Raw genomic sequence first — 19,663 nt, forward strand, 5'->3', positions numbered from 1 at the left:
CATATGTATATATGTATATATATATCTTGAGATAATTTAAAAGGCAAGTTTTGTCATTTTCTCCATTTAATGGATGAGGGCCATAGAAATTAGGTAATAGCTTTGGGTTCACAATGATATAGGGCACTTTGTCTAGGGATGTTTGAGCACATATGTTTATAAACCTCATTCAGCCTCTCTACTTTTGGTAATGTACTTATCTCTCCAAGTCACAAAACATACCTCATCTCCCTTCTCCAAAGATAATTCAAATATTGAGAATGCCAAAAGAAGCCTTGGAGGTAAAAGTGAAGTGGTGATTTTGGAGGAAACAAAGGCGCAGGGTAGGGCACAATCCTCAATGTACTGGATAATCAAGGCATTGTCTCTCTGAATGACAGGAGGCAGGCAACAATCTAAAACCTGCTCCAGAGATTGATCACAGGGCAGTCTCAGACAGCTTCATGGGTATGTATCATGAGAACACACAGGAGGAGGGCTGGCTATAAAGACTGGAATACGGTGATGAAGAGTATATTCTATTTAAAAGCATGCCAAGAGAGGAAGTAGGATGACATTATATTTGTTTACTTCGGGAAAAATGTGAACATAAGGATAGAAATACTTTTAATTAGATGAATACAGAAACAGAAAGGGACAAAACGTAGAGTCATTTCTTATGTCATTATTGCTGCTATCATTATTATTACCATTTTTCAAGTGCTTACTATGTTCATGGGTGTTTTTAGTACACTGCAAGTATTGACTCATTTACTACTCACAACAGCTTTAGTAGGTTGGTTTTAGGATCATCCTCAATTTACAGATGAGAAAACTAAAGTATGGTAATTCTGACGAATATGCTCAAGATTACAAAGCTAATAGGTGGTGTCAGGGAATCCATAAAAAGGGATTGGCTGGATGGAAGATCTGGATGCTTATTTTCAGCAGAGACCACAAAGGTATCATAGGAGTTAAATGCAGTGGACATGGGATTTCACCTCCATAGACGTTAGTTAGCTGTATCATATTTAACTAAAGGCAAGTATATGACAGATTCCTTGTTATGAGTATACCTCACAGAAAGTAGAGAACATGATAAAAGAGATTTACTCCTCTAAGGGGCGAATTGGTGATAGGAAGCTTTACAAAATTAACTACTTAATCTTAGAATCTATAAGTACATTATAAAGCCCAAATGGATGATTTTAGAAAAGCAACTCACTGGAGTGAATTAATTTGAATCCTTGACCTGATATTCTCTAAAATGGAGATAAAATAAGATAAATTGTACCTGCTGAAATCAGTGTGCCTTTGCTGGTGTTTTCCATTCAGTTTTTATTTCTGAAGACGTGTTACCAAAATAAAGGGATGAAAATCCAGGATGCATAAATATAAGAAGGCATGAAGTAAATGCCAAGAAGCTTCATACTGAAAATTAGCCTGAGGCTTTAAAAATACACCATTACTAGAAATGACAGAGAAGTTGTTTTTTTAAAAAATATATTTAGAGCAAGAAGAACAAGCATAAGAGAGATGTGCAACTCACACAGTTGCTTTCGGATGTCCAAGGTCAGTGTGGCCTTCTCAATTACTAGTTTTCTTTGTGACAAAGAATCATGGACTTACCAGGGTAAACCAAGTATCAATAACTATGAATTGAAGCCCAGGACAGGTATTCAACTGTTCTAGATGAATTAAAATTCTATCTTAGAGCACTGAAAGTTCTTGTAGATTGGATTTTTTAGAGAGCTGCTAAAGTTCTGGGGACTGTAGTGTGAGTAAAATATGGCAGAAGACGAGCTGACAAACATGGGCTTTAGATTTTTAAATTATTTACTATCCCATAATTTTTTTTGTACCAGGGACAGAACTCAGGACTTTGCACTTGCGAGGCAGGTGGTGGCACCACTAAGCTACATCCCTGGCCTGGACCCATACTTTTAATTAGATTTGTAGAATTTACTCCTCGTATTTATTTTAAATTCTTTATTATTGATATATCTTTCCAATACAAATATTTAGCATATGGTTCTTCAGAATAGGCCATGAAATGTCATTGGAAGTAAGTGGAAAATTCTAGAACAGGTTATTAAAAGGATGATTGTTGAGCACTTAAGAAAAAGATAGTAAGAGGATAAAAGCAGTGCATGACAGACTACATTTCCCAAGAAGAGGTCATATTAGACAAATGTCATTTCATTTATGGGTTTGATATGGTTGCCAGACTGGCGGTTCAGTAAAAATGTAGGCATATTATATGTGGATATCCACAAGGCACTTGACTTTCATGATTTGCCTGTGACTGTATCCAAGATGGAGAAATGTGGGTCGTGCGTATATAAGCAAAAGAATGCTGCCTGACAGATGGAGGTCAATGGTAGGGAGGTTTCCAGTGGCATGTCATAGAGCTCCGACTTTAATCAGTCATATGTCGCATTTCCTTTATAACCTATATGAAAATGAGAATGTATATTTTATAAACCTACATATCGCACAAATATAATGGCAAAGCAACTACTTCATGTGATAGAATTAGAATTCAGGTACATCTCCACATGCTAACATGATGAAATTAAATGAGGCCAGATGAAACCTCTAAACATATTTCTATCAACACTCTTCTTCCCAAGTATGTAATTATAAAGATTCCTTTACATATCTATAGAATAAATAAAACATGGCTTAGCTTCAGAACCTGTTGAAAAGGTTCATTGGTTTACTTACCAGAGTTTTCAATGTGTGTAGGTGATATGTGGCTACCAAAAAGCTAAACCTTACTAATCAAACTGCTTTCCTTAGATGATCCTACAACTACCAAGAAAATGAACCCATTAGCAGTGGGATCTGCCGCCAAAAAACTGGGGTGAGAGGGTGAAGGAGTACACTTATAGTCATGATATGAAGTGAACTCACACATTGATATGAGAAAGCAGAAACTAGAGTCGAAAAGAATAAAGTACCTGGCAAAGAAAGAGATAGAGGGGAGAAAAAATATAGAGCATTTCTGGGTCTTATTGTTATAGAGCTATAGGCCTTGCCTTTCCCTTTGGGTGTTGACTAATGTTTCCTGGTTTCCCACTGAACAATAATATATACATTGAGAGGATGTTCTTCATCACTCAAGGCAAACTGAAAAACCTCTGTTCTTTCCAGTAGAGATCCCAGTAAGAACCTACACTTGCCTTTAGCCTTGGCCATTTCAAGAGGAATTTGAATAAACCATAATGTGTTCTAAAGGAAGAGCCCAAGAAGGGAGGTTTTAAACTAGTAAACATGAGGAAAAGGTAAAGGAATGAGGGTGAAGGGGCATTTAGCACAAAGAAGAATAGACTCGGGACCAGTGAAGAGCTATTATGTGTGAGATGGCTTTTATTTATTCTGTGAGTCACTAAAATTAGACTTGGGAAGATGGGTAGAGTTAAGAAGTGGCAGAAGTTTTGGTCCCAGTAGTTGTTTGAGATGGAATGGGATGCTTTAGAAATAAGTTCAGTTGCTATTTTAGCAATAATTAATCACAGGCAGGCGATCACTTAATAGGGCTGTTAATGTTACCTTTCCTTTGCACAGTGCTTTGCCACATAAGAGGCACATTTTAAATTGCCTACACTAGCTTCACAGGTCTTCATAAAGCTGGACAGGCCAGGCTTTTTGTGTGTGTGCTGTGGATGGAACATAGGGCCTCACACATGCCAAGCATGTGCTCTACTACTGAACTAAACTCTAGCCCTGGAAGGCAGTTTTATATTAATTTTCATAGATGAGGAAGCTGAGGCTCAGAGAAATTCTGTTACATAGCTTATGCATAAGTTTATGTGCACCCACAGTTACCTTTTATTAACTAAATGTGAAATGAACATGTAAAAGGATATATTTGGAAAATTCTAGTTGATAAGGCTGATGAAGCTTTCAGGCATTTTAAAATTAATTTTTGTAATGCTGAACATATTTTAAGAGGCACTAAAAGGTTCTCTGCTCAGTCTCACATGAAAACTTATGTTCTTCACTGTGTCTTAGGAAACTGAGACCAATTAATACACTCCTTGCATAGATACAGAAGGTCCGTGGGTGCAGTTGTACAAACATGCCTAGATGTACATTTCAAATAAGAATAGTTTTCTCTCTCCATTTGCTGAGCCCATTCCCACCCTCCTTCCAGATTTCCTGCTATTTGGCTTCTTAGAGTAAAAGATTGTGTTTGCTTGTCAGAATTGCTAGTTAACCATATTGTTGCGCTGTTTTCTTAGTTCTTTATCCCTAAGCCCTGAAAAACAACCAAAAGAATGAGGAAATCATCACTGTTTGAAAATCCTTTGAGGAAGACATACATTGTTCTCTGTTTTTCTCACTTTTACTCACCCCCCCACAATGCACAAATCATATCACTAGTTCCATTTTGATGGTGGTAACTGCTATATTCTGTCTTGGGAGATAACCAAAAAAGGCAGTTTATGAACCCATCTAATTTAGTAAATGATAGATTATACAGAGATTCCTGGACTTGGGTCAGAATGGTGACATATTCTGGTGCTATGGTAGGAATTTAATTTAATATACTGATGAGGAAAAATTTCTAATGTGAATTTATTAGTCCTTTTTATGTTCTGTTTCCTACAGAATATTAAGGTGGAAGTTGATACCAAGCATTGTTTGTCACGTTACATTATGCATCTCAATGTCTTTAGAAAAAGTTGAGGCACTCAGAAAACAAATCTTGAATTAAAAATCTTGAATTAAATCTTGAATTTAAAAGATAACAGAATGGCATCTTTTACTAGTTCATGTTTTTTTTTCTTAATAGTAAGTTGCAAGTTTTGTTTTTTGCATTGCTGAAGGTAGAACCCAGAGCCTTGTACAAGCTTGGAAATCACTCTACCGCAGAGCTATATACACTGCCAGTCCTTAAAGTTTTAATTTTGATTTAAGAGTGACTAGAAATGGTGAGTCATTTCTTAATTAATCAAATTTCATGGTAAATTCTATTATAGTCAAGGGACACAGAAGAGTGGAGGAGTAGAACTTCAATCGCATGATGAAGATTTGAGAAATGATTCCAAAAACCTAAACACATGAATTGAAGGAAAAAAATAGCAAATGTTTTTCTCTAGACAGAATTTCCTTCTAAAGGCAGAATGCAGTTAATAAAGTTACACGTCTACTTCCCCTTCATGAAGGAAATCCTTTTAAAAAATATTTGAAGGCAATTATTGTTTCAAATAGCCTTATAATAAATAAAATCAAATTTATCACTGTTCCTTCAGTAGTGTTTGAATTTTCCTGTAACGTTGCAGTTTCCTTCAGCAAGGGACAATTGCCTTTCACTTTCATGCTGCAGTGACAGCTTAGATAATTGGTTCATTTCATGTTTCTGTGAGTGTCTGACAGTGAGGTATTTATGCATCTGTGGTTCCATCTTTGTGTGTGCATCTGCTTTGATCTCTGTCTGTTCCTGGGTCTGAGTCTAGATGCAGATGCCTGTGGAGGGCTCTGCACTTTTGCCCAAGCATCTGGGTGTGCATTTGTGCATCTCTGCAGATAACGATGGTGAAATGGTTTGTGCATTCCATAGAGACATCCCTTGCCAATACTTAAATTCATTGGGATTAATAGCAGCTGAAGTACCTGGTCTCCAATGGTATGTTGCTGTTCAAGACCCAGCTGTTATGCAGATGAACTGAGTCCTGTGTACTGGTTGGAGGAACTGCAGCAGCTGGGCTGGGTTGGCTGCGTGTAGTCATTGATCTCCTCTGAAGAGTGTCTGCTGTAGGAGGTGGCTTCCTGGCACAGGTGCAGGCATGTGGAGGCGGTGGTGGCGGAGGGAGGGGTCTGAAGGTGAACTGGTTGTGTGGGCTGCTCTGCATGTCTGAAAAGGAGAAAAGAAAAAAAATACAAAATAGAGACTTATTCTCCCACTTGACAGTCAGGAAAACACAGCACGACAGACTTACCATGGATTTCAGATAAATAACCTGTGGGGTAGGGGGAGAGTTTTTAAATTCAGTCTGCCTGTAAAAATGTCACTTAACTTACAAAAGCATGTGCAGCATGCTTATGGAATGTAAAACATTCACAGTTGCATTTACATGTAAATTCTTCAGGGCTTTAGCAGCTAAAAAGTAAATGAGCCCGCCTCACACAATTTGTCATAGTTTCTGGTACTGAAGAAATAAATCATCAACAAGACACGAAGTTACAGAACAGAAGTGAGCTGATTTCCATCAGTTGCAAAAATCTCACTTCAGAAAACAGTGAAAAGCACAAATTCCTGCAGGAAAATCATTCAACACTTCAAATAAAAATATAAGGCCACCTTCTGGTTTACCTCAGGAAAGGATGCTAGCTTACCTACATGGGGGCAAAGCCATACAACAGAAAAAGAGCTCACATATATGTAACTTAACTGTGTGAAACTAATCTCTCCACCCACCTCCCACTTCAGAGTGCTGCCTGTAAAAAGTAGGCCAAAAAGACTTTGTTCTGGTTGCTACACATATTTCCATGGTCACGCAAAGCAGCCTGCAACACACCCTCCAACAATAGCCATTACTTTCTAGGAGCTCTGACATGTTAGCAGCAGTTTAGGCAGCAAGGAGACTGTTCTTTTTGCTTTCTCTTGTTTCTGGCTTTTTTGTTTTCTGCTTATTTGCAGAAGGGTCAGCTTGGGGCAGTGGTCCTCAGACTTCTGTTGTTGCTATTTTTTCACTGATTCCTGGCAGGTTCACGTAAAGACAGTGAGTTAGAATTTGGCCCATGAGAAATATCCCAATTAAACCCCTTTGAAAAGAAATTGCTATTTCAGCTGATAGCCACCTCTCTTCCACAGGAGAAACATAATGGATGTCAAGTGATTGCTTGTAACACCAGCACGTTCTGGATAAACTTTGTAGACAGCACAGCTTTGTCCCACCTCCCCAGTGACTGAGAGTTGAAAAGCAGAAAAATGCCAGAGGCTTGCAATGCCTAGCAAAGGGCTCAGCTGGTTTTTGCTGCGGCCCACTTTGCAGTGACTGATCACAGACAAAATCACTTCTTTCAATCCTTCCACTTCAGAAATGAATTTTAAAGACATTGGCATGTTTTTCAGATTTAAAAATAATATTACTGTCTCAATAGCATGAAGAATGCTTGGCTGCATTTCTAGTACAGGTGGTATCTCCTTTAAATAAATGTATTATATGAAAATCTGAATTGTACAAAAGATAGATAGGGAAGGGAGTGGTGATCATTCATTTGATTATAAAGGATTATGTAGATGGCCAGCTATCCTTGTATATTTCAAATGCTTCATGAATTTTCGAAATTACCCCCATCATTCTAGGCTCAGCCCAAATCCCCTTATCCACTAAAGAGTCATTGCTTGTGCTTAACATCTCATTAATTTTTTTAAAATTTTGTGCTCATATTCATAACCATAACTGGAGTGTGCTTTCCATTCTTGGGACTTAGAGAAGCGTAGAATCCTAGAACACAAAGAACCTTTGAGTTTTTTTCATCTTGCAGATGAAAACCTTGTTCCGAGAGACATGATAAATCAGTTGTAGGGCCAATGCTAGAACTCCCATCGCCTCTCTCTGACCAATGACCAATGCTTCATCCCCTATATGAAAGATCTCTGTAATACAAGTTATTTTCCTTCTTGAGATTCGGAGATGCCAAATCTTCTATATGTTCCAGATTTTTCATTTATGTTTACATGTCTTCTTCCCTCTCAGACCACAACTCCCAAAATACAAAGGAGAAGGCAGTGTGATGTAAAGCTATGTATAGTGGGAAGAGCACACACCTGGCAAATCTGAAGCTTAAATTTTGCATCTGTCACATAGAAGCTTTCACTTCTCATTGTTAAATGGAAATGATAATCATTTTTCTTAATGATGAAGTTTAATTCATGTAAAATGTACCTGAACGCAGCATATCAGTAGCTACTTGCTTATTGTATAGAGCAGAAGTATATAACTTGAATTTGGAAAGAACCATATGAATTACCTAGTTCAGTTAGTGGAATCCAAAGCTCAGAGAGATGAAGCAACTTATTCAAAGTTGTTGAGCTTGCATAAATTTGCTCTCCCATGTCTGATGATTCCTAAACTAGAACTTTTTCTACTATGCTATTTTAGAAAAATAATATGACTTTCTTTTCTGACTTGAACATTTACTGTTCTTACCATCATTTTGGCCTCCAAGTTTGTGATAGGGTGTTCCCTTATGTATTTTGACTTATTTCCCACAATAGTTTACAGGTTTCTTAAGGAAAGCCATCTAATTCCCTTGTATGCCACACAGCATTGAGCATAGTTCTTGGTACAGAGCAGGATTCCTAAAAGTTTTTACTGATAGAAAAGTATTTGCCTCGGGCCAGGGTTCAGCCGCCTGCTTTGCAAGCATCAGGTCACAAGCTCCATTCCCGGTAACCAAAGGGAAAAAAAAAAAAGGATTTGCCTCACTCATGGGGCCTAAAGAAGCTCTTGTCTCCTTTGGCTCCAATTCTAATTCAGCCACTGGTATCACAGAGTAGTAGAAGTCCCCTTTGGAGGTCTCAGTGGAATCATTCAGAGCAATGGGGAAAGGACAGCGATACCCTGAAGATGAGATTTATTTATTTTTCAGCTTTAATTGAGTTTATTGGTACATTTTGGGGATACAGTACAGTTACATTCATTGTTGGGATTTTGTACCTCTACATGACAGGTCTTGATTCTCATTTTTTCCCCTTACCCCTGCCCTCCCTTCACCCCTTCCTCTCCTCCCCATCTACAAACACTTTATTTTCATCTTTTCATTATCTCACATTTTTTTTCTTTTCCCTTATTACCCTTCCCCTACCCGTCCCACCTTCTCTACACCTTTAGCTCCTTTCTTCCCATTTCTAAATGTCAGTAATCTTATTAGAATCTTATGCATTGCTGCAGATTATTCACACCAGGGAAACTATTCGGTATTTACACATGTGTGACTTATTTATTTCACTTAGGAGTATATCTTTAATAATGCCTGTTCAAAATATGGAAAGACCAGTAGTAACATGCCACAGATTCGCCATCTAAGGCCATGTACGTGTAGGAAATGACCTAAGGAAAGTAAAGTAAAGTATGGGAGTACAAGGTCAGAGGAAGAAGACAAATCCACTATAGAGTTTGTGTTCAGAATACCTCTAAATAACACTATGACATCTAATAGCCTACGAATTTGTGTCAGCACAGTTGTTCAAAAGAAAGTTTCTAGTCAGTACAGCTGTGGCAAAAGAAATACAATTGCTCATGTTTATCTGCACATAATACTTTCTAGATTTCCTTAAAATATTTGCAATTTGCTTATTAGGAAAAATAAGAAAACATTTTTTTCATTGAAAAGTACAATCATGCTATTACTATATTGCTGCCACAGGCAGAAGGTTTGTGTATAGTCATTTCAATAATATACATGTATACGTACATACATGCACGTATACATGTATGTGTGTGTTTTTTATCTATTTTGCTGTGTGTTTTTATTCCAATGTTCCATATGCTAAGGTTTTCCTACAAGTTAATGTTGTCTTTTAATGTTTTCACAATATTGGATTGTTGCACTGAGTGGAATATATCCAGACCTTAAGCCCTTATGAAATGCAAATCATTTAAAATTCATTCTTTTTATCACCTCAGGAAAAAGATGGGGAATGCACTTGTTCCTTCCCAAATGAAGTAATTTAATCCTTGGGTTCCGTGAAATGGGATTTCCCAACATTAAATACTAATGAAAAATACATCAGTGTTCAGTGTCAGGAGTTCTAGAATGCCAATTCCAGGGGGTTAAGAATCATATACACTCACTTCCAAATATATCTGGCAAACTTATACTTTTGTGCCCAAAACAGGGAGAATTGGGGAGTGGCAATTATGCAAATGTAGATATCCAGACATACTTATAAAGCTTTCTGAAAGTAAATTAAATTTTCAGATGGAAAAGTCTAAATCATATATTTGGATAGGAGCTCGTTTCCGATTTAAGGCCCTAAAATAACTTGGTAGGATAATGTATAAAGGGAGAAATTTCTCCAATTTGTAGATCTAAGACCTTTTAGGTGTGCCAGAGCCTGTTATAGAAGTATAAGCCTTCAGAAACAACACTGCCCTTGTCTTCAAAATGTAAGTGGGGGACTTGTCTTGCATAGTTTTTTTCTTTTCTCTTTCTCTCTTATTTTTTGCAAATAAATCTTAATTTAGATCATGTGTTATAGAAAGTTTTCACCAAAAAATAGTGTATCTCTGCTCAGAAACACCATGTGGAAACCTATCACAGTGTCTAGCAGAGTGTTTCACCCCTTTCATTTCATTAACACATACAGTTCTGTTACAAGGTGATGCACACATTTCAAAAATTCACTGCACTTTGCAAAAATCACACAAGGGAAAAACCTTGCTGAGAATAATGGTGTTGGGGCACAAAAAATCCCCCCAAAATGACACATTATGAAATACCCAATAAGGATAGTAGCAGTTATACACATATTGATGCATAAAACACATAAATGATATGCCAAATATGATACCAGATGTGAATGGTAAACTGGGTAAACTGAGGTAGCTGGTTGATGTTTCAGGTGTAAGTTTGTGTCCATTTTGTATATTGTCATGCAGTCTTTTCAGCTATATACATGTTTTTGTATTTATCTACTGATTTTAGCATATAGAAAAACACAAAATTTGCCTTAAATTCAAAGCATTCTCAAATATACCAATAACTAGGGAGAAATAATGTCTTTAAACAAGCATTGTAGCTAACATGACTGAACATAAAAAGAAATTTCTGTAAGTGATATGAATATAGTATTATAGATAATTTTTTCTTGAAAAATTTCTCCAAAGTAGACACATGACCAGTTTTTACAGATTCATGTACTAAAATCGAACATTCTTTCCCTTAAGGACACTATGATAATACTCTCTCAAAGTGAATTTTCCTATATATATTATGTATATGTTGACAAAGAGACACATCTGTTTGTATAGCTCCAGAAAATGATCAGAACCCATGTCTGCACTTCCTGGCTTGATTCTGCTTTCATTACTTCATCGGGGAAGGGAAAGTGTAGCTCCACACTCATTTATCTGTTATTCTGTAATGAAAAAAAAAGTCCTGAAAGCTGTTACCGTTGTTTTTATTTTTCTAATTCTTTTGGTGGTAAAACCTGATCTGAAGCAATGTACAGTCATTTGTGATCTTTATCACATTACTGAATTTTCACCCATTTAACTGTGGAAGTACTAATGCATTTTATTAAGGGGTGCTGGCTCATATACCACCGTCAGTGTCATGTAATATACAGTATACATATATCATTGCCTTTGTAAGTTCTGAAAAAAAATCTAAATTCTGAGACAATGGACCCCAAAGGCTTTGGATAAGGGAAAATGGGCCTCTGTTATTATTTTATCACCTTCTTCAACCCTTATGAAACGGTATAAATTATTGCTTGTAAAGACCACATTAACCCACATGTTCAAAGAACGTCAGTGCACTAAGGGTTATTGCCATACCTATCTGTGTCAAGTCTCTCAAGGTCAATTATAAGTCTATAGTTCCTTGGGTGGTTTTATAAAGTGTTCCTCTTCCCAGGAGAAGGGATATTAGGAAAGAGGTTTAATAGAAGGAGAGACTTATTATTGTTACTAATAATTTTAAAATATATTTCTGCTTTAAACTACTTCACTTTTCACAAGGAGTTTTCATAACTTTTGATGTGGTTCATGAATTTGCAACTGATGGTTAATATTCATTAACTTCATTGTGCTCATGGCCATTAAATTAATCTTAAATGTATTTGACTATGAACACTTCTGTTCTCAACTTTATAATTATTATTAGAAGTGCAAAGAATAGGATGATGAGAATTGATTTTTAGAAGAAAAGAATAAACCAATATAGTGTATCAATTCTCTGGATGAAATAATACTGGTATAATATTATTGTACCAACATTCATTAGTAGAAGTAGATTCATCAGTTAAATAAATGATAGGTTGAGAACAGAAATGAGTCTGTAAAAGACCTAATGTTTAATAAATATTTATGTATATATGGGCATATGTATGAACAAGACAGACAACCACAGAAAGGCAGAAGTAGAGAGAAATTTACAGGAGAATTAGCAATTAAAGATGATTGCAGGAGAAGAGTCATAGAAACCCTGGGAAAAGGCTAACAAGATATTATGATGTTTTCTCACTTACATGAGTTCTATCTGGTTCTGAATTACTGCATTCTGCATGTCTTCCTCAGCCCTGAGACATTATACACTACCTTTGAGACTGCAAAGTGCATCCCTGTGAGAACTTTGAATAGCCCTCTCACTAACAAAACAAGGAAGAAACTATGCTTTGATAACTTATTTTTTGTTGCTAATTTCATTGGTACATTTTAGATATACATAATGATCACATTCATCATAGGGTATTTGTACCAGTACATAATATATCTTGATTCTTGTTTTTTCGCTTGTTCCCCTCCCCTTTCCTTCCTTCAACCCCTCCATATTTACAAAAGCTTTGCTTCCATTTTTTCTTCTGTTTTTCCCTTCTTTCTTTCCCCTCTCCTTTCCTTTGTTCCCCTTCTCATTGGAACTTTTTCTTCCCATTTCCCAATACCTATTATAGGTTTTGGTCTCTATTTGCAATTTCAGTTTCTCAAACCAAAGAACAATGTGATAACACTGTTCATTTGTCAGTTTTTTGAGATTTGTTTGTTACAATCGCTAGAAGTATGTCAACACTGACAAAATTACACATGCTAAAACTTATATTTGTGTTCAGTCTCTTCATAAAATGATGATTCAAAGATGTACTGGTCTACCTCCAGAAAGTCTAAACTTTCTATATCCCAAGTCACACTCATCAGTTTTCCTGTCCTAGCATAACAATGAGTTAGAAATCCACAAAACACCCCAAATCCAGCCCAACCCTCCCTGTCTCTGTTATAGGAGAAATACAAATATTGTGCACTGTATTGGATTTATGTAGTTTAATTATCCAATTTGGGCATGCTAGTCAATATTTCTGCCAATAAGTGGCTGGTTTGTTAACTCATCAACTCCCTGACGTAAATTAAGTCAAACAACTGAGGACTTCACAACCAAGAAAAAAAAAAAAAAGAGGGCTGTAATAAATGCTGTTTTGCTTAAATTACTGAAGTATTCAAATTTCTTAGTTGTAAAAAATACAGGATGGCTACAGCTTTTCTTACATTTTTCAAGAAATTTTGCAGTGTTGAAAAAAGAAAAATGGAGCCAATACATCTGTTATCTTAAAAAATAATATTTTAATAAGTAAAATGGTAGAAAGCTCTACTTCAGGGTACAATTTGTAATTTTAAATATCAATATTTAAATATTAATATATGACATTGATTAACAATTAAATAGTAGTTGGGTAAAGTATTTTTGCTATAATCTTGAAGGAAATTCTATTATCCATTATGTACCATGAAACATGAAGTAGATAATTGCCCTGTTTTATCATATGCTGACAATGATGCTGTGGTTTCCATTATTAGCCAGTCAAGTATATCTGAAATAAAATATAGAAAAGTAATGATCCTTAAAAGTTTTATATTTAGTTTATATTCAAACTAAAGTTGTATGTAGGTATTTCAATTATTCTCAATCTTTGAGTTCATTATTTATTTGCAAGTAGGTAATGAAGGGTTATGAATTAATTGACAGTGAAATAGTTAATTAACTAGTAACGTATTCTGGAATTTTAGAAAGTTTTCATTTCAGGGCTTCATTTTTATTACAATGTAATAAATTATTTCCCTGCATTTATTAAAAAAACAATACATGACAATCATTATATTTTATTTATCAAAGTGGATCTTTGAATTTTTGAAGCACAAGTCAAGAAAATATGACTATTTCAAGTTCTAAGAAAATATTTTTCAAATTACCATGTTAAATAATGGGGGCATGCTATATGGGGAGTAGCCAAAAAACAAAACGTACAACAGAAGATAAAACTTTCTAGGGCATAAAAACAAAGCATGAAGAGGAAGTTAGCCTGTGGGGGATTCACCCCCTCCTCAAATTTTTCAAATAGAATGGAAAAAATAATTCTGATCAGTATTAAGACAACAACATAACCATCGTCTGGCTAACTGGTGGGAAAGGTGACCTGTACTTTGTAGTCTTCTCCTTGCCTCCCACCACATGACTCAAAGGATGAAAGGGACCCATGAACACCTAATTGAGTGGTGAAAAGCAGTCCCACATTTGTAGTTAGGGGCTTGAACACAAGCAGGCTCCCATTTGGGACAAGAGGAACGAGGGGCAGAGATGGCACTGCTATAGCAGTATTCATAAAACCCAGAGGATTCTAAAATTTCACCTATATTTTGGCCTGCTTGCTCTAGCTCAGCAGTTCTCAGCTACAGGATCAAAACACACAACATCTTTATATGTTTTACATAGATTCCACAATTTTATTCAATGTACTTATTACTTTACTTTCAAATTAAATTAATTTGAGTGAATTTAACATTTTAAGTTGCGTTCAATCAAGTGATTTTATAGAAAATTGTAGCAACTGTGGAGGACGAGTGTCTTACGATGCCAATAACTTATTTCCCTGAAATATTCACTTTCCTACCAGCTCTTTGTTACTGTGTGGACTAATTCTGTGCCCGAAAAGGTTCTTTCTTAAAATATTCATTGATTGCTTTTCTCATTATTACAAATTTTCTTTTTTCCAACATGTTATTTGTATGAGATATTCAATAGAGTTTTTTTTTGTTTTGGACAGGTGCCAAAATGAAGACCTTTCACTAAGTGCACTTTATAAACTTTGCTTATGATAAGCTATGCATAATTAACTCACTTTTATTTTTCCTTCAAAATCTGATTCATTATCTCAATTACATTTCTGCTTATCTCCCTGGACTCCCTCCAATTTAACTAGGTCTTTATGGATCCTCAAACAAAATACAATGTTCTGGATGAACTTCACCCAGAACACAAAAAAAGTTATCTGATATATTCTTTTGTAATGATGTTTTGTCACGTGTAGCCTTAAACTATGTATAGATTGCACTTGAGACTTCATTAACTAGAAAGATGGCTAAAGAAGTCATGAGAAAGCAGCTCAATTAGGAAATATACTGATATATTGATATATAGCTATGTCTGCTAGTGGATAAAATGTAAAATGTTCATCAAAATAAGCAAATTAGTGAAATTTACCAATACAATGTTGTGTGGAGTGAACAATGATAATTTCATCCCCTAGAGATTAAAATAATGTATATATGCCTTAGAGAAATTGAAAAATTAGTTCAAGGGTGAAAGTCAGCCTATATAAACAGAAGAAGAGAATAATAACATGTGTTGAAGAAGGTATAAATATGTGAGATTGTAGAAATAAATATAGATGGTAGTGCTATAAATTAAGAAAACGTTTCGTAGGTAGTGATTGGCAAATGTTTTCTTTAAGCAAGTGTCTAAAAAAACTTAAAGTTTGGTTAAGCTCATTTAGGTGCACTTTTCAAAAGTTATGGGAAACACTGTATGAAAGATAAGGGAGATGATGAAAGGGACAAAGGATTAACCATACTGTTATGTAAAGCAGTTTCTCAAGGAGACATCTTGTACCCAGTGCCTAGAATTGGTAGCAGAGCTCCTTTCTAGGCATTAGTGGTGGAAGTGCGCACCAGCCCAGACCAAAGAATGTGGCTTAGGTTTAGGGACAGGTGTGATGACAATCTGGATTTATTCACATTTGCTTTTACTCTGGTTTATTCTCCATAATGCAATGGATAGAAATAAAATTACAGGAATACAAATGCTCATTTGGTGATCTTAGTTCTCACAGTGAGATGTCTGTCCCTCAGTGCAAAAGAATACATTATTATGAAATTGCTGTTTTTCTTACTGTCATCCTCATCAGTATTTGGCAACTCGTCTGTAAAACATAATTCTGTTGCTCAGGAACTTATGTTACCTAGGATTAATGTCCAGCTCCCTGATCTTCAAATTCTCACTTTGGCAGCACTAGGGCAATTTTCTCTTGTCAGTACTCAAAATACGTGTCTTTGATATTTCCAATTCATTCCTACTTAGAGATTTCCATAAGCAGATCTGACATAGTCTAATATAGACTTCCGGTAGTAATCATGAATTTCAACTTCAGGTCAAGGTATAGAGACATATATGACAGATGGTGAGTGGTATCCATGCACTATGGCATGACTGCATACCTTTCTTTAAAGTAGTAGTCATAGTTTACTAGTGTTATTACTCCTTATAACTTTCAAAACAAATGATTGGGTTGCCAAAGGACAAAAGGACTCAAACTAGTCAGTTATGGCACACCTTGTCTTCAGAAGCACAAGAAACAGAGGAGAGTCTTGGTTTAATTTGTGTTCAGTAAGATGAATCAAGTATAGAGGATTTTCTGTATTACTAAGTCCCTTACTGATATAATCTGTAGATAACTCACTTAAATTAGCAAGCATATTGTGATATTTCTAAATTATATAGTTAAGTTATAGGCATTAGAATCAGATCAATATGGATTTAAATCACAGATCTACCATTTACTATCTATATGATAATGAGCAATCAATTCCTTTCAAGCCCCTGTTTCATAGTCTGTAAAGTAGGGACAGTAATAAACACCTTTTAGTCTTTTATGAAAACTAGATGAGGTGATGTGTATAAAGTTTTTAGTAGAGGGCCTATCACAAAGTAAACACCGAATATTATTAAATGAACAACAAGTTATTGAACCTAACCAAATCTATAAAATTCAAGTACAATTTGGCAAGTTAAGACAAAAAATACTATGTGACTCCAAGATATTTGCTTATTTATAGCTTCCCCATTATAGTTAAAATGTTTTAGAATCTTCACAGGTTTCTCATTCTCTCCCAACAGTTATAAAAAGTTATTACTGAAGTCATGAGTTAACACAATAACAATCGACTCCTATCTTTCCCATCTTTTACTTTTCCTCCAAGCCACAGCAAAACCTCCTATTGATTAGCTTTCTTATTATGTTCTCGGTTCCTTTTACTTCAGATAACATTCTGTGTTTCATGATTTTCATTTAAGGACTTTGAATGTCCTTACTTGCATTTTCTCTATGCTAAATGATTGGGGCACACATGCATTTCTAAAGTTCCTATTTGCAATAACACCTCAGGATGTACACAGAGTAAAGGATGTGAAGAAAAATCATTTCCATGAATACGACACTAGTGCTTTGTATTTAGGAAGCACTTTTCATCTGCATCCCTCAAAGACTTTCACAAATATTATCTCATGCTTTATTCACTGGGCCAACCTTCAAGCAAAATTGATTTTCAAAGAATTTCCTCAAAGTGTATCAAACCCCATGAGGAATAAAGTTGTGTTTAGCTAGTTAATGTGTCACAATGTTCAGAGATATTTAAAAACAGTACAAACAAAAGTGCCACCTAACAAACTATGACTACTGCTTAAAATATAGTGTTCCATAGGTAGAGCTTTCACATTAAAAATAAACAGAAATGTTATCATATTAACATAAAGATCAACGGACACATTTTAAGCTAATGACATCTGATTGAATTTGTAACTGTGCATCAACCTAATATGGGAGAGATAATGCGGTTCACAACGAATCCAAACATATTTATAAAACTATTGTATATTAATGATAATCTATATTATATATAAAAAGCATGGACACCCTACTTGGATTGTATACTGAGTGCTAAACATAATGCCTGACGTGTGACAAACACAATTAATATTAGTACAAATTAAATTATTGTTGCAATTATTACGCACTATGAACTTAGATTAGGAAACAAGTTTTCTTTGGAAGAATTCAGGGAGTACTGGGATACATTCACACTTGTTGTTCTTGTTGCTGCTACTTTTACTACCACTTTTTTTATTGCCAGTTCGTACGTGCAAGGAAAGAACACCCCCCCCACCCCATCTCCAGGGCCAGCCCCACTCAAGATGGGAAGAGGCAAGGCTACTTAGATGTTAGATCTCTTCCTACCTTTGACTGAAGTCATTTACACTGTGCTAGTGTCATGGAGACTATGGTGGTATGTCATTAAAACATGAGGCTAATTATTTTGAGGGAGAGACAGAATTGAATTAGGTACTTTTTATAATCGAATGAAATAATTTATCTGAAAAATTTTAATCAATTCTGTCGGTGCCATGAATATACATTAAGCTATGCATAATCATTATGGAGGCACCACTAACTTTACTTACTGTTTCTTCCTGGTGTTATTTTTTGGCCCTCCACTCTATCTTGCCTTCTTGCCCACATTTCTAGAATGCCTTAATCACTGGACTATTTGCAAAAATGTCATTATTAAGAATGTGAAGTTTTTTAGTTCTTCTGAGGATATGATTAATGTTTGCTTCCTTGAAAAAACCAACAATATTTTAAATTCACACTCTGTATCTACTTTAGAGATGCAGAATATGAGGTTCAGAGACGTAATGAAGCTAGGCTAAGGCTTTAGGTTCAGTAGTACTAAACTGCCTTCTACTGCTGTTTCTCAGTCATCTCTCCTGGGTTTCAGAGCAAACCATATTAACTGAGCTTATAAAACATATGGTATATTTACTAGAAGCAATGAAGATAAAATAATGAATCTGAATCAGCCATGAAATAAGACATAATTAATTAAATCCATGTGATGGGTTTCTTTAATTGTCAACCCAATTCAAAATGTGTATGCACAGGTCATTAAATGTTTCTTTTTAATTTTCAGTAGCAAATAGTCTCATTTCAGTAGTACCTACATAATTTATGTGACTCATAGGAAAACTCTTGAACTTATTGGATGCGTGACTTTATCTCAAGTTGATCCTGAAGATATCAGAAAAGATTGCTTACTGGATCTGCTTTAAAAAGACAATTTAAAAGACGGTTAAAAATACAAGGACCTAAGTTTGATCCCCGGTACCAAAAAAAAAAAAATTATGCATGTTATTTCTCATTTGTATATTAAAGTCTAACTGTGTTTACTGAGGAAATATTACAGGCATAAAATCAATTCTTACATTATATAGCAACTGACATTCAGGATGTTCATGTCTCTATTTACAAAGTGTAACAAATTGGTTTCAAATAAATGGGATTAAAATAAAATATTTTCTTTTCTCTATTAAGTTTATTGTTACATTTTAGGTATACACTGCAATTACATTCATCATTTGGATCTTGTAAATTTACATGATATATCTTGGTTCTTATTTTGTTCTTATTTTAATAAAATATTTTCTTTAATTCTGAATCACATGTAGGGATTTTCCTCCTCTCAATACATGCGAGAATTACAAAAATGGGTAACACTGAAGGTGGATTAGGGTTATGGTAATTCAAGTAGCAAGTCTACAAGTTGTACTAGGACATCTGTCACTCAGTAAAATAGCTCTAATATTTGGCTGTGTTATACAAACCTGCAGTGTAATGCTTCATGGGTATACTAAAATGTAAGTCTAAAAACCCGATGGATATTAAAGCTAGCATTTTAAGAAATGTAATTTGAGTGCTATTTTATATTTTATGGATTTTAGTGACCTGTTATACATATTCACTATATTCTACACAATACAATGTGCTAATGCCATCAGTTTCTCTAGTGCCTTCATTTGAAAGAATTGAAAATGTAAAATAAACAGACATATGCTAGAGGCCTGA

The 19,663-nt window shown here is 35.2% G+C and overlaps 1 protein-coding gene across 1 annotated transcript in view; it reads right to left on the reverse strand.

Annotated features, from left to right (window-relative positions):
• Tenm1 (teneurin transmembrane protein 1) overlaps positions 1 to 19,663 on the reverse strand; it is a 788,119-nt gene that overhangs the window by 348,290 nt on the left and 420,166 nt on the right. The window contains exon 6 of the mRNA XM_010608026.2: positions 5,602 to 5,842. Within this exon, the coding sequence (XP_010606328.1) occupies positions 5,602 to 5,842 (241 nt within the window). The remainder of the gene's footprint in view (positions 1 to 5,601; positions 5,843 to 19,663) is intronic.

The sequence above is a fragment of the Fukomys damarensis genome, unplaced genomic scaffold (genome assembly GCF_012274545.1).
Source record: "Fukomys damarensis isolate Sample0158 unplaced genomic scaffold, DMR_v1.0_HiC HiC_scaffold_39, whole genome shotgun sequence".
NCBI lineage: Eukaryota > Metazoa > Chordata > Mammalia > Rodentia > Bathyergidae > Fukomys > Fukomys damarensis.